The 21,849-nt window shown below is 55.9% G+C and overlaps 8 protein-coding genes across 8 annotated transcripts; 5 read left to right on the top strand and 3 right to left on the bottom strand.

Moving 5' to 3' along the window:
• The first annotated feature begins 89 nt into the window (after positions 1–89).
• On the top strand, positions 90–1,313 carry nuo-31 (NADH-ubiquinone oxidoreductase 30.4 kDa subunit, mitochondrial). Its single transcript, XM_069373897.1, has 4 exons — positions 90–484; positions 540–567; positions 634–1,137; positions 1,193–1,313. Exons 1-4 carry the CDS (start codon positions 192–194, stop codon positions 1,238–1,240), a joined length of 873 nt encoding a protein of 290 aa, XP_069229506.1. The 5' UTR covers positions 90–191; the 3' UTR covers positions 1,241–1,313.
• A 205-nt stretch (positions 1,314–1,518) lies between these two features.
• On the top strand, positions 1,519–2,963 carry WHR41_05291 (uncharacterized protein). Its single transcript, XM_069373896.1, has 2 exons — positions 1,519–1,889; positions 2,019–2,963. The coding sequence occupies exons 1-2, from the start codon at positions 1,730–1,732 to the stop codon at positions 2,762–2,764; spliced, it is 906 nt and encodes a 301-aa protein (XP_069229505.1). The 5' UTR covers positions 1,519–1,729; the 3' UTR covers positions 2,765–2,963.
• Positions 2,964–4,138: 1,175 nt separating this feature from the next.
• Positions 4,139–5,821, bottom strand: WHR41_05290 (uncharacterized protein). Its single transcript, XM_069373895.1, has 3 exons — positions 5,200–5,821; positions 4,698–5,149; positions 4,139–4,644 (listed from the first exon to the last, which is right to left on the bottom strand). The coding sequence occupies exons 1-3, from the start codon at positions 5,462–5,464 to the stop codon at positions 4,582–4,584; spliced, it is 780 nt and encodes a 259-aa protein (XP_069229504.1). The 5' UTR covers positions 5,465–5,821; the 3' UTR covers positions 4,139–4,581.
• Positions 5,822–6,106: 285 nt separating this feature from the next.
• Positions 6,107–8,161, top strand: WHR41_05289 (uncharacterized protein). The gene is made up of 4 exons (XM_069373894.1): positions 6,107–7,347; positions 7,400–7,452; positions 7,501–7,842; positions 7,897–8,161. Exons 1-4 carry the CDS (start codon positions 7,224–7,226, stop codon positions 8,029–8,031), a joined length of 654 nt encoding a protein of 217 aa, XP_069229586.1. The 5' UTR covers positions 6,107–7,223; the 3' UTR covers positions 8,032–8,161.
• A 310-nt stretch (positions 8,162–8,471) lies between these two features.
• Positions 8,472–10,103, top strand: WHR41_05288 (uncharacterized protein; the record flags this gene model as incomplete). Its single annotated transcript, XM_069373893.1, has 3 exons — positions 8,472–9,207; positions 9,265–9,677; positions 9,734–10,103. Exons 1-3 carry the CDS (start codon positions 9,013–9,015, stop codon positions 10,101–10,103), a joined length of 978 nt encoding a protein of 325 aa, XP_069229615.1. The 5' UTR covers positions 8,472–9,012.
• A 1,588-nt stretch (positions 10,104–11,691) lies between these two features.
• Positions 11,692–13,467, top strand: WHR41_05287 (uncharacterized protein). Its single transcript, XM_069373892.1, has 2 exons — positions 11,692–12,722; positions 12,779–13,467. The coding sequence occupies exons 1-2, from the start codon at positions 12,546–12,548 to the stop codon at positions 13,274–13,276; spliced, it is 675 nt and encodes a 224-aa protein (XP_069229607.1). The 5' UTR covers positions 11,692–12,545; the 3' UTR covers positions 13,277–13,467.
• Positions 13,468–13,676: 209 nt separating this feature from the next.
• On the bottom strand, positions 13,677–15,467 carry WHR41_05286 (uncharacterized protein; the record flags this gene model as incomplete). Its single annotated transcript, XM_069373891.1, has 2 exons — positions 15,320–15,467; positions 13,677–15,246 (listed from the first exon to the last, which is right to left on the bottom strand). The coding sequence occupies exons 1-2, from the start codon at positions 15,412–15,414 to the stop codon at positions 13,677–13,679; spliced, it is 1,665 nt and encodes a 554-aa protein (XP_069229608.1). The 5' UTR covers positions 15,415–15,467.
• Positions 15,468–16,571: 1,104 nt separating this feature from the next.
• WHR41_05285 (uncharacterized protein) lies at positions 16,572–21,839 on the bottom strand (the record flags this gene model as incomplete). Its single annotated transcript, XM_069373890.1, has 1 exon — positions 16,572–21,839. One exon carries the CDS (start codon positions 21,837–21,839, stop codon positions 16,572–16,574), a length of 5,268 nt encoding a protein of 1,755 aa, XP_069229609.1.
• Positions 21,840–21,849: the final 10 nt, after the last annotated feature.

Raw genomic sequence — 21,849 nt, 5'->3', positions numbered from 1 at the left:
GACTCCTGCTAGCCAGCGTGAAGCGGAAGCTGCGCTTGGCGTTCCGCGCGGGCTGTCCCGGAGCCTCAAACGCGCAGGCATTGGCGATGACCGCTGCATCGAGGGAGCGGCGGCGACTTTGAGAAGAGCATTGGCAGCGACACCACCACCTTGTCGCCACCTCACCACCACCTCCCTCCATTCCGCCCGCCATGGCCTCGAAACACGCTATCGCGAGACCGCTCGGTGCTGCGCTGCGCGCGGCCAAGGCCTCCAACACCCCCCGCTGCGCCCTCAGGACCTTTGCGACCAGCAGCGTACGGGCGAAGGAGCTCGCCGCCGACGTGAGCGACCTGCCGAACCTCAGACACGCACAGAGAGGACCACAGGGGAAGCTGGAGCATGCGCCGGTCATCAACCACGCCGACAGGACCCAGGACCGTGCCAGCGAGCAGCACCGCTACGGCCAGTACCTGCTCTCATGTCTGCCCAAATACATCCAGCAGTACGCTCTAGCTCACCTCTTGGAACGACGTCCTAGCAGCTGACGCAGAGCACAGGTTTTCTGTCTGGAAGGATGAGCTTACTGTAAGAGCGCATTGATTGATGTGGAAGCAGCGAGCTCCGGCCTCATTCTGACCTCCCATCCTTTAGATCTACATCTCTCCCGACGGCGTCATCCCCGTCTTCTCTTTCCTCAAATACCACACAGCCGCCGAGTTCACCCAGGTCAGCGACATCACCGCCGTCGATTACCCAACCCGCGACCAGCGCTTCGAGGTTGTCTACAACATGCTTTCCGTCCGCCACAACTCCCGCATTCGCGTGAAGACCTACGCCGACGAGGCCTCGCCCGTCCCCTCCATCACATCCCTCTACGACGGTGCCAACTGGTACGAGCGTGAGGTCTACGACATGTTCGGTGTCTTCTTCACCGGTCACCCCGACTTGAGGCGCATCATGACGGACTACGGCTTTGACGGACACCCTCTGAGGAAGGACTTCCCACTGACCGGATACACTGAGATCAGATATGATGAGGAGAAGAAGCGCATTGTGGTCGAGCCGCTTGAGCTTACTCAGGCCTTCAGGAACTTTGAGGGTGGCAGCTCGGCATGGGAACAAGTGGGACCGGGTCATGACCGCAAGCCTGAGGACGTAAGTTATGAGACACCGCATCCAATTTTCCGACAGACACTGATCATTCGCATAGTTCAAGCTTCCTACTCCGAAGCCCGAGCCTCAGGAGGAGAAGAAATAATCTGTTCAAGGGGTCCAATTTGTATAGACTACCTGTACATACATACCAATACGTTTCGCATTTTGACCACTCACGCTTGACTATTCCACGTGCCAGTTGGTCTACATTCATGCGTGCTGTGCTCTGATATGTCCTGATACGTCCAGCTCTCGAGTGTATAGCACGCTGACACTCGGAGTCCACGGGTGATCCAATTGGTCGAATGGCAGACCCACCAGGCGCGGTGTCCATCGAAGCTTCACAGGGCCACCGTCGCCCTCCAAGGATGCGGTCATAGCGGAATACACAGTACCTCTATGCGTCCAGCAAAACAACACAATCAAAACCCATTTTTTTCAACCTCGCTCCCCTTTGATAAATACAGATACACAACATCTTAAGTTTATATCGTCCGTTTTATTATCATTTGCCTCCGGTGCACCACTTGGAGTGCACCATCAGTTGACCGACACGTATACACCCAATTCTTGAAGCATTCAATTACAAGCCATGTCTGACCGCGACAACCTTACTACCAGGCAAATTCCCTTTATGGAATTGTCTGATGGCTCAGCAGCATCTCTGACTGCACCGCCTGCGCCATTACCGCATTATCTTAACGCCGAAGGCAGAGCCATCGCTCGTTTCGCCGTCGAAGGCAATGCTGTTGGTACGTGATCTTTGCGTTTTGACTCCTTGCTCTCAGACCGCCTGTACAAGACGAGAATGAACATTCACGTGATTTGTCACATGCGAGATCCTTCGATTTTCCAGACCGTCTAACTCATTCGATCTCCAGTGACTGGCGGCGCTGGCACCCTAGGCCTATCCTGTGCCCGTGCTCTACTAGAACACGGAGCCTCTGGAATCTGCCTCTGGGATCTTGAATCAACCCTCCGCAGCTCTCAAGCAGCCATCGCTGCTCTCGCCGCCGAACACCCAGGCACACGTGTCTTCGGCATCGCTGTGGACGTCACTGATGCCGAATCCGTGCAAGAAGGCGTCAATTCCACAGTTTCAACGCTGGGTTCTCTGGATCACCTGTTCTGTTTTGCCGGCATCGTCGGCTGCGTACCAGCCATCTCCATGACAGACGTGCAGTGGCGCAAGACCATCGACGTGAACTCGACGGGCTCTTTCCTCTGCGCACAAGCCGCGGCGAAACACATGGCGGCCAACCCGAGTCCGAATCGCAGCATCACTCTGACGGCTTCAATATCCGCGCACCGTGTCAACTTCCCTCAGCCGCAGGCGGCTTACAACGTTTCGAAGGCGGCGATTGTGGCGTTGAAGTCGTCGCTCGCTGCGGAGTGGGCGAGCTCGGGCATTCGTGTGAACTCCATTTCGCCTGGCTACATGGATACTATCCTCAATGCCGGAGATGGATTGGAGGAAATGCGACAGAGCTGGGCCAGCAGGAACCCGATGGGAAGGATGGGAGCTGTGGGAGAGCTTGATGGTGTTTGTGTGCTTCTTGCGAGCCGCGCCGGCACTTACATTAACGGCGCTGATTTCGTGATTGACGGCGGTGCTACCGTCTTCTAATTGCCTCGTTGACTGGTGCGCACAGTCGAAGTGGATACTATGAGCCATCAAGCATGCAATTGCTTGTTTATGCTTGCGACCCGACGTAATCGTACACATGGAAACGCAGTCATACAAATTCCGTCCGACCATATCAATTTGTCCGAGTCGTGAATCGCACCCAAAAAATTAACGGCAAATTCAAATACAGTGCTGAGTGCCTACTGTTCCTCTAACTGTGCCCAGGAAGTGAGTTTTTTCGTCGTTGAAGATGCAGTTTGTCTACCTTGACCATGCAATGCTCATGCCCCATACTATCTTCTGTTGTCTCGATCTCGAGGTCGCCTATACCAACATCGATGAGTGACACTCCTTCTCTCATTGGTGAAGGTAGTATTTCCAAGCGGCGCGAAGTTCATGTCCATGATCTGAATACAGTCACCTTTTACTCATTCATTGACTGGCAATATACCTTTGGTATATAACTGCATCTCAGAAGCACATCAAGCAATCTTTGGCCTCTGTAACGACACCCACCCAAATCAACCTGCCAATCACCCTCACAAACCATGTCTCAAACATCTGGCCTATTCCAGAAGGCGAAAGCAACCATGAAATGCATCAAATCATTCACGGAGAAATTTGCAAGCTTCAAAGAGCCTTCGCCATCAGATAGTCACGCACTCACGCTCACTGGCGACGACAGCTAGAAGATTGCAATTTCTCATCATCTCCACGACGACCTTGGAACATGGACGCATGTCTCTGTCGACCGAAGAGGCGCCATACTACGCACGACCCATTTCGAAGAGAAAGGTGGTACACTTCACTACCATGGCAGCGATCATTTGCCGGATATCTCTCGTGTTGACGAGCCATTGGTGCATGTCACGATGGAAGAGGTCCAGGCGCTCGAGGAGGAGCATCACCGGGAGGAGGAAGAGAGGTTGGACGCAGATTGGGAGCTCGTCAAAGCTTGATGGCAGGTATACTCTGCAACCAGATATCGCAAGAGCTTTCTGTCGACGGGTTCATCGATCATGACACAACGGGGCGCCGACATGCTTAAAATGGCCTCGTCGGCTTGTCGTTCTGCTGTAACTTCATGGTGAAGACAGACCAATCTGACAAACACGTGCTGTTTGCGTTGACCTCATTCACCCCTTGTCAGCTAACAATATTACCTGGACGGGTGATTAACGAGTATACAAGAGTGTGGCAGCTGCTGCTCATGTGCCTACCCAGTCACAAGCACAGCACCAGAAATCCAGCACTGGAAACCGAGTTCCGCACCCAGCACAGCAATTTCACCATGGCTCAACAAATAGCACAATTTTTCAAAGCTCTGGGCAATGCGAAGAACAACCTAGAGGCTTCTTTCAAAGAGCTTCAAAACATCAAGGCTCCCTCATCGGCGCCTAAAGTCAACGCACAAGGGAACAACCACCGTCGCCCAAGTGTCGGACCTTCAGAAGTCGCCCATGCAAACGAGTCGACTGAGAACCTCACGACGTGGACGAACCTTTGCGTCGACCGCAAAGGCGCTGTAGTGCAAACCGTTGACTTGAAGGATGGGAGCAAATCTCATCGCCGCATTGGACAGTACAATCCAAACATTCCGCGCGTCGGAGAACCCATAGTAAAGATCACCCTCAAGGAGGTCGAGACCCTCGCGGTGGAATATCACCTTGCGGAGGAGGCGAGGAAGGACGCGGAGTGGGAATTCGTGTGATTCTCACGACAAAGTTATCATACGCTCGCAGATATCGTAAGGTTCTGGTGGCCAGGAGTTTCGAATGTTAAATCGTTGCAAGGACAAAGAATACATATCGTGGAGCTCAATCGTGACCGCCCCAAGCATTGGGGATTCTGTATTTACCCATGAACTCGAGAACAGAGTCCTGCGTCGAATATCAGCAATGTGAGGTCGAGGAGCTTCTGAGGATTTGCTTACCCAGTTCTTGCACTGATGCTGCACACCCCAGCCATCAACAGCTACCCTCTCCCCGTTCGCCTCTGTCTTCGGCCACTCAACAGTCAAGTCGGCATTGCACATCAGTGCCTGCCTAATGTAGTCGAAACAGTGATACACATGATCTTCCTGGTGCTTCAACAATGAGTCGTACGTTTCAACAGTGTTGTTGTAATCCATGCCTGCCTTTAGCGTGAACAGAAATGTTCGAACGTGGTTAAGGCAGTGCAGCTGGTGGAAGACGGAGATGTCGTAGATTTCGCCCTCGCCTTCCCGAGTAGTTTGGCCGGGAGGGAGAGAGTAGTCTTTCGGGTTAGGGATGAGGACGAAACCATCCCCGGGTGGGGAGAGGTCGTTGCCCCATGCCTCGTCTGCTTCAGGTGTCGAGCCAGAGGCGAAGAGCGTGCGCTCAAACTTGACGAACTTCTCGGGAACTGGAAACGGGTCAGCTTGGAGATGGCCAGACATGGGCGAGTTGTCTCACTATCTGGGGCGAATGATAACCGCTTTGTTGTTTTGTGATCGCTCACAACACCTCCGAAGGAGAATAGTGTGTATGCGCATGCTATCGCAAGCAGTAAGCTCACTGCCAGGAGCCACCGTCGTAATATTCGGATCGACGCCTGTAGTGCAAGAGTCTCGTCGTTCTGCTCGTATTGGGACGGCTTCTCCGCCTGCTCGCTGCTGTCTCTGTAGAGTGGCTCCGCCGCTTCGTTGGGGAAGTCTTCGGATCTCGGTCGGGAAGCCATAGTTGAAGAGGGAGAGACAAGCCGTCTTTGCTGGAGTTGAATATACAACGCAAGTGTACAATTTGCGTCGCTCACGATCGCTCACAACTGCGTCACAAAGGTCCACGATGTACGCACAGCGTATGTACGTGCAACGGTCAACCGGCGAGCACAAGAATGGACGGCAGGACGCAAGGATGCCGATGATCAGCTGTTCACTACTGGAGACCGCTTCCGCCGTCTAGGCCCGAAGGGTATGATCAGCACAGTAGGCGGAGGACGGTCGCTTTTGAGAGAAAGGGCCAGGCTCAGGCTGCCTAGGAAAGCATATCCGCGGGTTGTTCTGGTGCAAGGAGAGTAAGCATCAGACCAGCAGCAGGTCAAGCCGAGGCATGGACAAAGGCGCCCCAACACGTGCAGTGAAAGACTGCATGGCTGAGATAGGGTTTGACGGCTCTGGACGCCTTCTGATGCAGGCTGGTTTCAAAGCAAGGCCTTGACTCGCTCGTCTCGTCTCGCGGGCGAAGGGGGAGGTCGACTTTGCCGCTTTGGGGCCGGCTGGCCAGCTGCAATTCTGATTTGCTCGCACGAATCTGGAGGCGCACGTCAAACAGCTGATCGCCTCGGTTATTCATCCACCGCACTTCGCCCGTCCATCACACCAGTCTTGAGATCGGCTTGCATCACGCTCCAGCGTGGTGGGGATTAGGCTCGCCCCGATGCGGATCCCTCAAACACGGTTGTCACGGCAGGATTCCTTGGGGCGGTTTTCCATCCAACACAGGCAAATCGTCCGTCCACACACTCCCGCCCCCGACGGCGCGGTCTGCACAGAGCTTCAGGAACCCCTTTGCAGTGCTGACCCGCCTTGGTCCACGTGCCAGAGGAGGCTGTCACAAATGTGCGGACCACCTTCAGGTAGCGAGACGCCATGCATAATAACCGTGCTTTACACGCAGTACCAGGTCGAGCGTCCTGTCACACAAGCAATATATTCATTACTGTCACTGTCCAGAAGTGATGTGCCCTGCGTTACAGAGAGATTGCTCAAGATCGGGATCAGTCGAATGGCCTGGTACCGATTCAGCCCTAAATACCTTCATGGATGTGCGACGATCACACCGGCAGACCCCCCGGCTAAGTGCTTCTGAACTACAGCATTTCGCTAATGCTCCGACTGGCACAGCTGAATCATGGTAATGAAGGGTCCGTTGGGCTAGGCTCCAAGTTTTTGGGATCTTCATTCTGGACCACTGTAAGCCCCTTTAGGCGCAACTAGGTGGCACGAGAGAGGCTCTAAGGGAACGGGCGACCCTATCTTCATGGCTTCAGGCGCCCGCCAAGGCACTGCATGCGCCCGCAAGAAGACGGAAGTGTACTCAAAGGGCATCAAGCGGCTTGTAATCACCCAGGCCGGCTGTTTTTCACTGAGCAGATGGATCAACCTTCACGTCCAACTTGTCACGATGGCGCTGGACGGAGTCTTCGAATGGCGTTGAAGTCTCCGAGGCGGACGATCACTTGGGTCCACCGTGTCCAACTTGATGATTCCGGCAGTTGGATTGCCGTTAACATGGCGCGTAAGCTCTCGGTCGTTTTGTCGAATGTTGTGGTACCTGTGTGATCGGATTCTTCCCTTGACCAACCGGTCGCGTGATTATAAAATGGCAGTTTTCAGCGCTTCTGCTCTTACCACCACAGCCACCTTCATTTGGCAGCCATTCGCTAACTGTACTAAGCATTCCTCAACGCGCTCTTTCAGAAAGACGCTTTGCGAAACATGAAGATCCCCGCATTGTCTTGCTTGCTGTTCGCAGCCTCAACCGCCTTTGCAGCCCCTTCCGCCATTGAGAAGCGCACTTCCTACAATGGCGGCTTGACGGCCAACGATGTCACCGACAAAGGTATTCCGAGTCCTGTTGAGAACGACTCAGGAGATTGATCTAACAGAACCAGCGGACTGCACCGATCTCACTTTCATTTTCGCTCGCGGATCTACTGAGCGTGGAGTATGTCCTGCAACGATCTTCAAACTCACCGATGCTGATTTTCCATAGACGATGGGTAGCACCGTTGGACCAGCTCTTGCCAAGCAGCTGATCAGCTCCCTTGGTGCCAGCAAAGTCTCGGTCCAGGGCGTCGACTACGAGGCCACGGTCTCATCGAACGCCCTGCGCGGCTCAGAGGGCGGAAAGGTCATGGCGCAGCTGGCCAATGACCAGAAGGAACGGTGCCCTGACACCAAGATCGCCATCTCCGGCTACTCCCAAGGTGCCATGGTGGTCCACTACGCCGTGAAGTCTGCCGGCTTGGACGCATCCAAGGTCTCCTCTGCCGTCCTGTACGGAGACCCGGAGAACAGGGAGTCTGTCGGAGACCTTCCGTCGTCTCAGACCAAGGTGAGTTGTGGTGGGGTTCCGCGCTTTAGCGCAACGACCGCTGACCGATAGCAGAAATACTGTGCAAGTGGTGATGGTGTTTGCGAGACGGGAACTTTCTCCGTCTCCGCCGCTCACCTTAGCTACACCAGAAACGGCAACATCGAAGATGGCGCCAAGTTTATTCTGCAGCAGGCTGGTCTCAGCTGATTTTATCAGCCGTTTACACGGGAGTGAAGGGTGATCGGGCGCGAAGATCGTGGCAAAGAAGTCTATAGATTCTGTAGGCAAGCGTCCCTCGATCTCATCGTAGGTGAACAATGTTGTGGTTTATCCATTGTGTCGTCTTCCAGCTCGTTGATGGATTAGTTTGCTCCAATATATGTAGGGCTGCCATGCAGCTTTCCGTATCTGTGAAATAGATGTTGCATGTTGACGAGATGTTGAGCCGCATCGACGAAGGAGCCGAGGTTCCCTGATGCGATGTCCAGATCCAGAGAGCATCACGCGCCATGAATCAGCGTCAAGAATCCCACAGCCTTGGAATTGCCCTAAAGTGACGTTGATTTTCAGCCAAGCTGACCTGACTCGGCTTTCTCCTAGCACCCATCAAGTTTCATCTCGGTAGGGCTTCAGTCGCTCTTAGTTCCACATCCCCAAAGCCGCGATAGACCCTAACACATCAAACGCTAGACCAACGCCTCTGCGTTCGGCTGCAATGCCCTTTGCGTCCCTTTGCGTCCGCTAGTGTCCGTCAATCGATGATATTGAGCACCGACGGTTTCAAGATGCGCAGTCCGAATTCTCTCGTCACAGGACGGCGCAACATCAAGCATCAAGCCAAGCGATTAATCACGTCGCTACGATGTTTATCCTTGCTGAGCATCATCACGACTCACCTGGGACGGCACGCGGCAGCTTTGCTGATCCTTTGGGGCGGACCTAGATTGTGTCTGCCCGGCCGTGCGGGACCTGTCCATCATAGGGATTGACGAGAAGGTAGGGCACGAGGCGAGAGTCCCGGTGTATAAATCCCCTTCTTCGCGCAGAGAGATCATAATAGCTCTCAAAGCAGATCATCAGCTTCACTCCCTTTCGCTCATTCATCACAAAAGGCCTGGTGCCAACGTTCAATCGTTATTGCTTCAAACGTCAACATCAAAACACAGATTGTCCAATCAAACCGCCATCATGCAGTACACCGCAACTCTCTCTTACCTGCTTTACGCAGCTTCCATCGCCTTGGCTGCGCCTGTCGAGAAGCGCCAGTTCAGTGGCTTCAGTGGCCTCGGTGGCGGCGGTGGTAGCAGCACCCGCAACGACATCGTCGACGGCAAATGCGCTCCCGTCACCTTCATCTTCGCGCGTGGCTCCACTGAGCCCGGCGTAAGCCCTCCAAACACCAACCACTCGCCCAACGCACAGTGCTAACAAGCGCAACAGAACATGGGCAGCTCCGTTGGCCCCGCCATCGCCAGCGCCCTGACAGACTCCCTCGGCGACGACGGCGTCGCGATCCAGGGTGTCGACTACGAGGCCACGATCGCCAGCAACGCCAACATGGGCCGCGAGGGCGGCCCCGTGATGGCCAAGCTGGTCTCGCAGACCAAGTCCAACTGCCCGGACAGCAAGATCGCGCTCGGCGGCTACTCGCAGGGCGGCTTCGTCGTCTCCAACGCCATTTCCAGCGCGGGCGTCAACCCGGACGATATCGCGGCCGCGGTCGTGTACGGCGACCCCTCGCGCCAGGCCGCGGGCGGCCTCGACGCCAGCAAGGTCAAGGACTACTGCGTGTCGGGCGACGGCGTGTGCTCCGGCACGTTTGCCATCACCGCGGCTCACCTTGCTTACACTAGGTTTGTTTCTCCTGACGTCCCTACGCGTAGATCTTTTGCTGACACCTGGCAATTAGCAACGGCGACACCGAGGATGGTGCCAAGTTCATCATCTCCAAGACCCAGGGCGGCAGCGGCACCTCCAGCGGCGGCTCATCCTCCAGCAGCGGCTCGTCCGACGCCACCTCTTCCAGTGCCCCGGCCACCACGTCTGCCGCTTCTTCGTCCGGCAGCTCGTCGGGTCTGGGAAGCTTCGGCGGCCTTGGTGGCAGCTCTGGCAGCAGCGGTCTCGGCAACTTCGGTGGCAGCTCTGGGAGCGGCAGCAGCTGGCTCAGCGGCCTCACCAACCGTGGCAGCACTGGCGGATCTGGCAGCAGCTGGCTGAGCGGTCTCAGTGGCCTCTCTGGCAGCGGCAGCTCTGGCAGCTCCGGTAGCAGCTTCTTCTAAAGCAGGGCGCCTGACCGGGAGAATGACGATTGATGGAAATTGGGTTGACGGGTGATTGAGGTTCTTGTACGATGTATTCGTTTGTTGTTTTTGTCGTTAGATCGGTTTTGCTTCTTTTCCAGTGATCCAGCCACTGACAGCTCATCCAACTACGTTCGCTCCTTAGCTGTGCAGTGCACTTGAAGTTCTTACTCAGGAGAGTCGGGTCGTGTATGTGTTTCTGATCTTTTCACCTCATATTCATTCTGGCCCAGGGGAATGTCTTCTCTCCGCAGCACACATCAGTTGATGGGATCGATCGCATTTGGCAGAACAAAATCACTACATGTACTCAATGAGTAGGGTGACCAGCACATACGACCATAGGTCAGTGAAAATTGGGCATCCCGTCCGCTCTGCCATACACAAGCACTGAACCGGGCGACTAGTACTAGAGTGGGTGACCATCTGGGAATCCCGCCTGTTGTATGTTTTTTCTTTTGCCTGAATCCGTGCCGTTGGGTTTTACTTTAAAGCTGCAACATTTGGGAAAAGTTAAGAGTATTCATGACTTGCACGGATTACTGAGTTTCGCAGCGAAGGCTTGGCGAACTCCCGTCTGGACTTCCTCCGAGCTTGCAAGGAGGTATGTTCGCCAAAGTTTGCCTCAAAGCGCGTCGTGGCCCGCCTTATGGCGCGGGAGAGCCCTAAGTGCCATGCGGTACGGGGAGATGGTGGCTGATCGTCAACTTCACCTCCCTTCTCGCTGGCATAGTTTCAGCTCACAGCAAGGCAGGCAGCCCGCAATTGTGCCGTCTCATTTCTTGGCTTGGGAGAAGGAGGTTTTTCCATCACTGGCACGGGTGGGCCGACGCCGGGTGAAACTTGTCGATGGATTCAGCAGGTCCTCGGAGGGCACGTCTCGTCGATTATGTGATGTGCCAATGAGCTGGCAGAAGGCATTCCGGCAGCCGAGGTCGAGTGAAGAGCCCGCGGGGATCCCCAAGGGGATCAACACCAGGTGTTTAGGGCATTCGAAGGTTGCGGCCGTCCGTTGCTGTCAGCTCGTTAGGTCTATGCAGATCTGGTGCGAGGCGTGCAGAGCTCGTGGGGGATTGCCTTCAGCCCCGTCTGCTCCAGCTTGTGACCGGCAAATGTCCTCACCCTCAGAGTTCCATTTCACCTTCCGTCCAATTCGCGATGTGCCTGGCTGGAATGGCGGGTGAAACGCGGCTTTGGTACGGGTGTCACGAGTCAGGCGAAGTGGTGTCGTCCTCTCAGCGAAACCAAGCAACGGCGGTCTCGTGCACTGCAGCCTTGCTGAAGCCACCGAAGCGCCTGCGCGTGGCTGACATCCTTGTTCCTGCATGAATGCTATCAGGTGTCCAACCACGCAGCATGTACTCTGTACAACGATGTTTACACCACCCACACGTGTCCAATGCCACGTAACACCTCGGCACGATTCAGCTACTCCTCACACAAAACATATTCGGTAGCATCCTCGACGGCCAATCCCGTCCGGAGCCCGTTTCGAGCTTGCCAGTCTTTGCCAAGGCGCGCACCATCCACACCGGCGCTCCGTCGCGTACATACTTTCTGTCGTCTCGCCGTACATCGCCCGGCAGTCCGATCTAGTGCAGATTTGTGTACAGCGAACGACTCCTCACCCGGATGACCAAGACTTTCGGATCTATGTACCACTTCGGCAATGCTGCCTTGCTTGTCCCGATAGACGACATCTCCCGGTTCCAGATATGTACTACAGTGCATATGCCTGGGGTGCGAGTCGCACGTGGATCGTCGACATGGGTACACAGAGGCTTCGCTTGTCAATTATATGCCAGAGTAAGCGCTATGGACTGCGCTCCGCTGCCTTAGGCCTGAATTTTGCCTTCGTCCATGGGTATGGAGGAAATAAGCAAGATGCCATCCGCCACAAACGGAAGTCTATGCAGGCAATTTCATCTATCGCGCAGCTTGTCGTGAGAACCTTACTCCCCACTCCAGTTGCGTGCTAACCCCATGGCATCCAACGTGCCTCGTGAACTCTCCGCGCACTGCCTTCTGCCATGTCTGGACTACTGGCGCCTCGGGGCGCAAAGGGCACCTTGCCTAACGTGGGAAACGGATCGAAAACTAATGGACCGAGGCGAACAAACTGAGGCCAAGAGGTTTCACTGGGCCTCATGATCGCCGTGATCTGTACTAGGAAGTACTTCCTACCACAGCGCTCGGACGACCGAGGTCTTGTCGTCGGGCGCCTGGTATAAGTATACAATCGAAACGCCCCAGATCAAGTATTTCTGGACAACAAGGCCTTCTTGGAAACAGTCAATCTCAACAGCACTGGGTGTTGCAACATTCGCTATTCTCACATTCGTTCCTCACGGAAAACAATTACCACGAAAAAACCTCACAACCTTTTAAAACCAATCAACCCAATCAACCCAATCCGCCAACATGAAGTTCACCGCTGCCATTGCCGTCCTGGCCTCCACTGCCGCCGCCCTCCCTACTGCCGTGGAGCGCAGGCAGTTCGGCACCCGTGTCGGATCGACCGTCAACGAGCTCACCAACGGTGCCTGCCGCCCGATCACCTTCATCTTCGCCCGTGGCTCCACTGAAATCGGCAACATCGTACGCATCCCCAGAAACTATCATTTTCCACCCACTCAACTAACCTCTCCCAACAGGGCTCCACCGTCGGCCCGCCCACCTGCGAAGGCCTGAAATCAGAGTACGGCGCGAACCAAGTCGCCTGCCAGGGCGTCGGCAGCCCGTACCAGGCGACCATCGGCGCCAACGCCCTCCCCGAAGGCACCACGAGCGCCGCCTACGGCGAAGCGCAGCGCCTCTTCAACCTGGCCTCCACCAAGTGCCCCGACACGATCATTGTGGCCGGCGGCTACAGCCAGGGCGCGGCTGTGATGACAGCCGCCGTGCGCCGGCTGTCGTCGTCTGTGCAGGACAAGATCGCGGGTGTCGTGCTGTACGGCAACACGCGCAACGCGCAGAACAACGGCAAGATCCCGAACTTCCCGCCTGAGAAGGCCCTGACGTTCTGCAACTTGACTGATGGTGTCTGCGGCGGTGGGCTGGTTGTCACGGCTGGCCACTTGACCTACACTCGCGATGTCGACGATGCGGTTGACTACCTCAACGAGCGCATCACTGCTGCTGGTGGCATCTAGGGAGGCTGATGTTGGTCTGGCTGGATCAGATTTGGAAAATCATGAAGGAACGTTGGAAACAATCGGAAGGGGTATCTGGGGCTGCGCGTTGATCATGTCAGTCATTACATGAAGTGGTTGCTTTTTACCACTCTGCTATTTACATCTCCGAAAGTTCATAGTGTGAATTCAGTACACGCTTTTTGATCGCATTCTTCACACTACGCAAAGCTTTCCTTGATATCTATCAGTCCAGTCGACGATCACGAGTTGGCCATCGCGAACCCCACGCTGAAACACGATCACTGTGTTGACCTGGAAATCTGACATCGTATTTCTGCCGTAAAAGTACACGGGTATCAAAGGAAACTTGCCCTCACCAGAGCTCCAGCCCCTCATCCAGCGCAAGCAATCCAACCGCTCACCTCTTAGAAACGCCACCACGACCGTGACCTCCACCACCCCTACCGCCACGACCACCGCGGCCGCCCCTACCACCACGGCCCGAGGGCGCATCGCCGTTAGCCTCTCTGCGCTCTCCGCCGCCGTTCTGGCGACCGCCGGCTCCGCCACCACGTCCTCCGCCGCCACGACCGCCACCACCACGGTGCGGGCGCTCGATGGTACCGACGCGCAGACCGGGGACGCCTCTCAGGCCCATCTTGCCAACGGTTTGCTTGTCCATGAGCGGAGGCTCAGGCAAGCCCATCGTCGCCGCGTAGTCGTTGGCAGCGGCGACGAGGCTCTCGTTGTTGAGCTGCAGCTGCTTAGTGAAAGTCTTGTGGAAGCCGAGCCAGGCCTGGTAAGCCTTGTTACGCGTCGCCTCGTCGACGGAGTCGAAAGCGGAGACGACGGCGGGCGCCGCGGCGTCGGCGGCGCCGGAGATGTTGTGCGGGTACAGGCTGATGGGCAGCTGCCTGTTGATCCGCAGGAAGAAGGACTCGCGCTCGGTGAGCAGGATGACAGCACGGCCTTCGTTGCCGGCGCGCGCGGTGCGGCCGACGCGGTGCACGTACTGCTCGCCGTTGGAGGGGAGGCCGACTTGCACGACGAGCGAGACGTTGGGGAAGTCCATGCCACGGCCGATAACGTCGCTGGCAAACATGAGGCCGGCAGAGGCTGCTTTGAATTCGTTCGTGGTTCTTGTGCGGGCGTTTTGCGACAGGCGGGACTGGAGCTGGAACACGGACATTTGCTTGCCGAGGAGCTGAGAGAAGAGCGCGTGCATGAGCGCGACACCGTTCGCGGTCGTGCCGAAGACGATGGCTTTGAAATTGTTCGGTTGGAGCTCGTACTCCTTCAGGAGGATCGCGTGCAGCGTCGAGTAAGTCTGCGCGACTGTGGGGATGACGACCGAGTGCTGGGTGACAAGCTCGATAGTCGGTGTCTCGTTAGGATCCACAGTAGTCAAGTGGGTGTAGCCCTTCTTCAACACTTTGGACATGACATCTTTGACCTTGGGAGGCACAGTGGCGGAGAAGCACATGCCTTGCCAACCGGAAGACTTGGGCGGCAGACGGCGCAGGATGTCGTTGACCGCAACGAGGAAGCCAGACTCCAGCATAGTGTCGGCTTCATCAAGAACCAAAGTTTGAACGTTAGAGAAGCGAGCTGCAACGTTCTCGTCGGAAAGATAATCATTGAGTCTGCCAGGAGTCGCCACAAGCACCTTAGGATCGTTGTTCAGGAACTTCTTGAGTTCACTCGCCTTGCTTGTGCCACCGTAAGCGGTGTGGCATTCAGGACGCTGCCTCAGCTGTGAAGTCACAGCATCGCATTCCTTCGCAATCTGCAGCGCCAGCTCTCTTGTCGGAGAAAGAACCAAGATAGAAACTTGACCTTTAGGCAGTGCAGGCTGTGTCAGGAGTGAGTGGAGCGCAGGCAAAAGGAATGCCAGGGTTTTGCCAGTTCCGGTCTTCGCTTGAGCGAGGACATCTGCGCGAAAGTTTGGGAGCTCATTGAGCGTTTTGTATTGGACCGGTGACATAGTGCTATTTCTTTCGGTTAGCAGATGTTCATGATGACCTCTGTTGAAGGCCATACATCGCGAGATCGATGTCTTACTCGTAGCCCATCGCAGCTAAGCCCTGGAGAAGGCCGTCATGCAGACGGCCCTTCATGGCGCTGTAACTCGCATTCTGTCCGGAATTGGCGGCCATGACGAGATCTTCTCAACTTGATGTTTCGTTGAGTGAAGTTGGATTATTATTGCGCGCTGATCAACAAAATTGAAAAAGTCCAGACCCCTGGCATGCGAATGATGCATGCGGCTTCACTGCAGGAGCCCGGCCCGCGTCGGCACGTGCCTGCCGTACCGGGGCAGACCGCACCCTCGGATTGTGCCCGAGAACTCCCTCGATACATGATAATACTGCGTTTGCGGCCTCTGAGGAAGCAAAGACCTCGACGCGTTTGGACAGCAAGCAAGAAGAAAATAAAGTAAAATGGAAACGATTCGACACCCGAAAGTCATGCGTTAAACATTGGTCCCTGATCAGTAGTATCCACCACCGCAATATAACGAACAGCCAAAGATCTCGCTTATGACTTCGTATGGCAAACCCGAACCCGATCGGGAGCTGCATAAGGCACTGTCTACACTGCCATTGCTTCTTGGCGGAGAGACAGACAAACAATCACGTGACGCAAAAAACTCACTGACATCCAGCCCGTAGCTAGCTCCGGTCGTATCCGAGCCTATCAGCATTCGACAAGGTTTTTCTGGCCAGCTCTCTCACCTGCGACTTCTATTCATCACGAAATCCTAAGCTGGTGGGAGCGGCGTGCACGCGCTACCCTTTCCCGGAGAAAGTACGAAATCCCGCGACTCGACAAATTCACTGACACAGCCCGCAGCTAGCGCCGGCTTCAGCCGAGCAAATAAGCGCTCGAGAATCATCTGCTCCCCATAGAGCGTGCCTTCCCTCTCACCGTTGATGGTAGATAGCCTGAGGTACCCCGCTCCAAACCGGATACGAATCCTCAATGGAGTTTGGACTAGAACTCTTCAAGTGGCTTGAAATGTTTCACGGGAAAATTAGGTAGAGTTAAGGTACTGGTAAATAATACTTACGATATACAATACAAGAAGACAACCGAGCTCTAATCCAAAGTGTTTCTTTTTCCAAGACTTCGCACCGCTCATCCAAGGCCCACTGCTGTACAAAGTATAACGCTGTCCGCTTGAACGCAATCAGAAAAAAGGGTATCGCTCAGGACGGTTATGTATGTGCTATACCGAAAGCATAAGCACGGTTCACTGTGATCTCTAACCAACAGGGACGAGCCACGCCAGCGGAGAGACAAGGATATTAGTCTAGGATACCGCTTGCACGGCGCTGGGGCTGCTCGTTCCATTGATGATCGGCGCGTTGTTGACAGTACTCGGCGTTCCGCTTCCACTCCGTGCACCGCCGAGCCTGCTGCTCCAACGTCTGCGCTCCGCGATGAAATCATCGTTCAGCTCGAGTAGCTGTTCGGTCTGGATACGGATGCTTTCGAGTGTGCCTTCGAGCGTGAGGCCGCTGGAGGAAGATCCCTGGCTGACGGAAAGGCGCTTGGGTCGACGGAAGCTGCCGCATGGACTACTGGGCTGCTGAGTATTTGTGGACGCGGCCGTCTGGGTGTCCGAGGTGGCGGGGCGGCCGTTGGCATCTGGGAGAGAGCGTTGGGCGACGTCGGCGCGATATTTCTCAGCCAATTCGAGGCGCTGTTTGTCAAGGGCCGCCTGGAGGGCTTCGGCGTATTCAGTCTCACGCTGGGAGAGCGCTTGTTCAAGAGAGTGGCGCTCGGCGGCGTGCCTCTCGGTCGCTTCGCTCATGGTGACCTGCAGTTGCTTCTCATGAAGATCCCTCAGGTGGGAGAGCGACTCCTCCAAGACCTGCTTTTCGGACTTGTGGCTCGCCGCCATCTCTCGCAGCGCCAGTTGCAGAATCTCCTCCTGCTCGGACTTCTGCGAAGCAAGGGCGTTCTCGAGCAACTCCTTCTCCGCCCTGTGGCTTTCTGCCACTTCGCTTCTTGCAGCCGTCAGCACGTCTTCCTGACCACTGCTCAGTCGCGCAATCTCTTGCTGAAGCTCCCGGACCTCCGCAGAGTGCCGTTCGTTTTGCGAGTCAATGACTGCTTGCAGTTGCTGCTCCAAGTCAGACTTGTACTGGTCAAGCTCGGCCTGATGCTCTTGCTGTCTGCCTTCGCTCTTCGCTTTGACGTCATCAATCTGATCCAAAAGCGTGGCTTCCTGGTCATTAGCCGCAGCCAGCTGCTTTGAAAGCTCGCCGATCTCCTCGTGCAAGATATCGCGGTGACGCTTCTCTTGGGCCCTGAGAACAGACTCGTGCTTGGCCTCGAGTTCATCCTTTTGGCGGGAAAGAGCCGACTGGATTTGCTTCTCGAAGGAATCGTAGCGTTGAATGTACATAGCCTTCGCTTCCTTGAGAGCGACCTCGTGGTGACGAGCCTGCTCTTCGAGCTCGCGGTTGTGCTGGAATTGAAGCTCCTGCTTGATGTCGTAGTGAGCTGCGTCGATCTTAGCTTGAAGCTCGGTGACCTCATGGGTGTGCTTCTCTGAGAGCTGATGAACCTCGTTTCTGTGGTTCTCGGCATCCTTGGCTTGCTGCTCTTTGATATCGGCCATTGCCTGTTCGTGAGCACCAGACACTTCGTCGATTCTCGCCTTATGTTCCGCTTTGACCTGCTCGAGAGCCTTAGCTCGTTCTTGACTGATGTTGTCGATCATCTCAGCATGCTGCTGCTTGAGGCCATCAATATTCAGGTTGCCCTTATCGACTTCAGCACGCTGCTTAGCGTGTTCCGCTTTGAGCATATCCAAAGCGTTCTTGTGTTCCTGCGAAAGCTGCTCGGTCGTTTGCGAGTGTTGGGCAACCAGGCTCTCGACAGCCTCATCGTTCTCGGCCTTTAACTTGCTGATCGCAGCTTCGTGCTCGTTTCGCAGCGCCTCGGTCTGTTCCTCCATGGCCCTCGAAGACTCCTTGACCTCGGCCGAGTGCTGCTCCTTGAGCTTGTCAAGAGTCTCCGCGTGCGATTGGGTGAGCTCGTTGAGCTTATCCTCGTGCGCCTTCGAACTTTCTTCGGCCAGCTGCTGAGCCTTCGCAAGCTCGTCCGCGTTCTGGCTGTGCTCCTTCTGAAGCTTCTCGAAGGCGGCGCCGTGCTCGCCGCTGAGCTTTTCAATCAGCTCCGCATGGGACTTCTTGAGCTCCTCCACATCTGTCTGGCCCTGGCCGAGCTTAGTAATTTGAGCCGCATGCTCATCTTGTAACGCTTCAAGTGCCGCCTCGTGCTGGTTCTTGAGGTCTTCCATACTCTGCGCGTGCTCCCGCTTGATGGCTTCAATTGCCTCCGAGGTCTTGGTGAGCTCGTTAGATTTCTCGCCATGCTCGGTCCTGAGCGTTTCGAAAGCAGCGGCGTGCTCTTTCTGAATAGCCTCAAGCTTCTCATCGTGCTCTTGTTTGAGGGCTTGAATGTCTTCCTGATCTTTGGTGAGCGAGCTCAGCTGCTTGGCATGGCCGTCCTTCAGAGAGTCGAGAGTGCTGCCGTGATCTTTCTTAGCCGCTTCGAGCTCTTCACTGTGCTGGACTTTGAGGACTTTGATCTCTTCGCGGGCGGCAGTCAACATTTGCAGAGAATCGGCATGCTCGGCCTTCAGAGTATCAAAAGCAGTCTCGCGGGTCTTTTGGATCTCCTCGAGTTTTTCAGCCTGCTGCTTCTTGAGAGTCTCGACGTCCTCGTTACCGCTCTTCAGAGCATCAATTTGAGTAGCGTGCTCGGATTTCAGGTCTTCCAGAGCGCTGTCATGCTGGACCTTAAGAGATTCGAAAGCACTGTCATGCTCTCTCTTCATCTCCTCAAGCTTCTCAGAGTGCTGTTTCTCAAGAGACTCGACGTTCTCACGATCTCTGGTAAGCGTATCGGTTTCACCTGCGTGTTCAGTCTTCAAGCTCTCCAGCGCATCGGCGTGCTCGGACTTGAGAGAAGCGACTGCACCCTCGTGGTCCTTCTTCAGCTCTTCAAGCTTCTCGGCGTGCTGTTGCTTCAGAGCCTCGATAATCTCGCGATCCTGAGCGAGCACGCCAGTCTCATCAGCATGCTCAGTCTTCAGGCTCTCCAGGGCACTGGCGTGTCCAGTCTTGAGCTCCTCAAGACTTCGAGCATGCTCTTCTCTGAGTTCATCGGCCTGCTCCTGTTTGCTCGAGGTAATCTCCTGGGCGTGTGTGGCTTTCAGGTCATCTAATGCTTTGTCATGCTCCTCCTTGAGCTCATCAAGCTTCTGAGCATGCTCTCGCTTCAGAGCCTCGACATCTTCTTGTCCGCTAGCGAGACTCTGCTTCTCTTCCGAGTGCGCGGTCTTGAGAGCCTCCAACTCCTGTTCGTGCTTACTCTCGAGTTCACTGACCTTGTTGGCAAGCTCTTCCTGCATAGACTCAGAAGCCTTCTTGCTCTCAGCCACCTGCTCAGACGCTTCGGAGAGCTCCTTCTTCAAACCCTCGAGCGCAACGGAGTGTTCGTTCTTCAACGCGTCGATATCCTGAGCGTGCTTTTTCGCCAATTCCTCAGCCGACTCCTGGCCCTTCGTGAGCTCCTCGAGACTCGAAGCATGAGATTTCTTCAACTCCTCGAGCGCCTTCTGGTGATCATCATTGGTGCCGCTGATCTTCGCGGCATACTCACGAGTCGCATCGGTGGCCTTTTGCGCGGCCTCGTTGTCCTTGGCCGTCAGAGCATCGCTGTGCTCGCGCTTAAGGGTCTCAAGCTTCGCGTTGAGCTCCTCCTGGAGCGCTGCCCGCTGGTCCTTAGCGTCCTCGAGCATGCTCTCCAAGTCGCCCATCTTCGTGCTCAACTCGGCGTTCTCCCGAGTCAGCTCTTCGATGCGGCTCGAATGCTCATCAGCCTTCTGAGACCTCTCTTCGCGCCACTCGGTCATCTGCTTGAGCTCCTCTTGCAAGTCCTCGATCTTCTTCTGCATGTCGATGCGGTCGTTTTCGGCGCGAACGTGAGATCGCTGCTGCTTCTCGTGGACGGTCTTCGCTTGCTCCAGTTCCTTAGACTGGTCTGTATTCTTTGTCTGCTCGTCATGCAGCTTCTGCTCGTATGTCTTCGCGAGGTCTTGCAGCTCGGTGATCACGTCGCGCAAGCCGTCAGCTTCGCGCTTCTGATGCTCGAGCTGGAGTCCGAGGAGCTTCAAGGCGTCCTCCTGCGGCTCGACCGTCTCGTTTCCTGCAGCGCCACCATCACCTCCCAGCATGCGCTCGGAGGTCTCAGTCATCGGCGTTTCGATCTCCGGGATGCCATTGGCGGCGCGGACATCCTTGAGCTCTTTCTGCAGAACATGGTTTGCGTCTTTGATGATGCGCAGCTCGTCGTATCTGGTCTGCGCCACTTTTCGCTGTTTCTCCAGCTCTTTCTGGAGCTTCAGGTGTTCCGCGTCCTTCTCCGAGTCTGCATTGCCAGCTTCCTTGAGGGTCTCGATTTCTTCATCCTTAGCAAGGACTGCGGCCTTTTGCGCCTCAAGCTCCTTTTGGAGATCCTCAACCTCTTTAAGCGCATTGTTAGCACCAGCTGCTGTGGTCTCTCTCAAGGTTTCCAACTCTTGCTCTTTAGCCAAAGCCGCAGCCTTCTGCGTCTCGAGTTCTTTTTGCAAGTCCTCGACCTCTTTCAGCGCATTCCGAGCCCCAGCCGCAGTAGTCTCTCTCAGGCCCTCCAGTTCCTGATCCTTAGCCGCAGCATCCGCCTTCAACCTCTCGAGCTCCTTCGCCAACTTGGCCGCCTCATCCTGCGCGACCTTCTTCGCCTTCGCCTGCTCCTTCGCCTCCTGATCGAGCTTAAGCTGGCACCTGTCGATCTCCTCCTGCAGCTCCTGCACGACCCTGCCCAGCTCCAGCCTGTCGGCCTCCTTCTCCTCGATCTGCGCTTTCATCTGCTCCTCGTTCTCCGTGTACTGCGTGCGGCTCGCCTGCAGAGCGGCTTGCACCGTCGCGATCTTCTCCTCGACGGAGTCCAGTTGCGATGTGCGCCGGGAGTGGCCTTGTGTTTCTGCGCGGACTTTCTCGAGCTCGGCGAGGTGCGCGGCTTTCAGCCGTTCGATCTCCGCTTCGTGGGACTCTTTGCTCGTCGCGGCTTGCGAGCTGCCGGCGGATTTGGCCGAGTGCGAGCTGGCGGGTCGGGCGTTGAACTTTGCTGAAGGGGAAGGAGGGGGCTTTGACGCAGACTTTGTCGGAGGTGAGAGGGGAGTTTTCGGGTTCGTCTTTGCTGGGGGCGAGGTGGGAGGTTTTGCTGAACTAGTCGGTCTGTTGGCCGAACTGGGAGGCCTCGCAGGGGTGGTACTAGCCGGCCTTGCGGGTGTGTTGCTAGCCGGCCTGGCAGGCGTCGTGCTTGTCCGTCGCGACGCGGACGCAGGCGTCGTCGTGGTCGGCTTTGCAGGCGTGGTAGGCTTCACGTTCGAGCTCGACGTCGTCCTGGCGGGCGTCGGGCTGGTGGAATTAGGAGTCGGCGAGACGGACGGACGCGACGAGGGCCGTCTGGGCGCACTCAAGCGCGCAGCGAGGGCAGCTTGCTGCTGCTTCTTGTCCATGTCGGGCCCT

This window comes from Cladosporium halotolerans, assembly GCF_011745625.1.
Source record: "Cladosporium halotolerans strain TM138-S3 chromosome Unknown Sca14, whole genome shotgun sequence".
Taxonomy (NCBI): domain Eukaryota; kingdom Fungi; phylum Ascomycota; class Dothideomycetes; order Cladosporiales; family Cladosporiaceae; genus Cladosporium; species Cladosporium halotolerans.
This window is presented reverse-complemented; position numbering and strand designations above follow the sequence as displayed.

Bases quoted from the DNA above. Each gene is read 5' to 3' on its own strand.
- nuo-31 (XM_069373897.1), top strand. From the start codon at position 192: ATGGCCTCGAAACACGCTATCGCGAGACCGCTCGGTGCTGCGCTGCGC. The intron at 485-539 runs GTACGCTCTAGC...CGCAGAGCACAG, and splicing joins CTGCCCAAATACATCCAGCA to GTTTTCTGTCTGGAAGGATG. The intron at 568-633 runs GTAAGAGCGCAT...CCCATCCTTTAG, and splicing joins TCTGGAAGGATGAGCTTACT to ATCTACATCTCTCCCGACGG.
- WHR41_05291 (XM_069373896.1), top strand. From the start codon at position 1,730: ATGTCTGACCGCGACAACCTTACTACCAGGCAAATTCCCTTTATGGAA. The intron at 1,890-2,018 runs GTACGTGATCTT...TTCGATCTCCAG, and splicing joins CGTCGAAGGCAATGCTGTTG to TGACTGGCGGCGCTGGCACC.
- WHR41_05290 (XM_069373895.1), bottom strand. From the start codon at position 5,464: ATGGCTTCCCGACCGAGATCCGAAGACTTCCCCAACGAAGCGGCGGAG. The intron at 5,150-5,199 runs GTGAGACAACTC...ACCCGTTTCCAG, and splicing joins GTTATCATTCGCCCCAGATA to TTCCCGAGAAGTTCGTCAAG. The intron at 4,645-4,697 runs GTAAGCAAATCC...TATTCGACGCAG, and splicing joins AGCATCAGTGCAAGAACTGG to GACTCTGTTCTCGAGTTCAT.
- WHR41_05289 (XM_069373894.1), top strand. From the start codon at position 7,224: ATGAAGATCCCCGCATTGTCTTGCTTGCTGTTCGCAGCCTCAACCGCC. The intron at 7,453-7,500 runs GTATGTCCTGCA...GATTTTCCATAG, and splicing joins GCGGATCTACTGAGCGTGGA to ACGATGGGTAGCACCGTTGG. The intron at 7,843-7,896 runs GTGAGTTGTGGT...GACCGATAGCAG, and splicing joins TTCCGTCGTCTCAGACCAAG to AAATACTGTGCAAGTGGTGA.
- WHR41_05287 (XM_069373892.1), top strand. From the start codon at position 12,546: ATGAAGTTCACCGCTGCCATTGCCGTCCTGGCCTCCACTGCCGCCGCC. The intron at 12,723-12,778 runs GTACGCATCCCC...CTCTCCCAACAG, and splicing joins CCACTGAAATCGGCAACATC to GGCTCCACCGTCGGCCCGCC.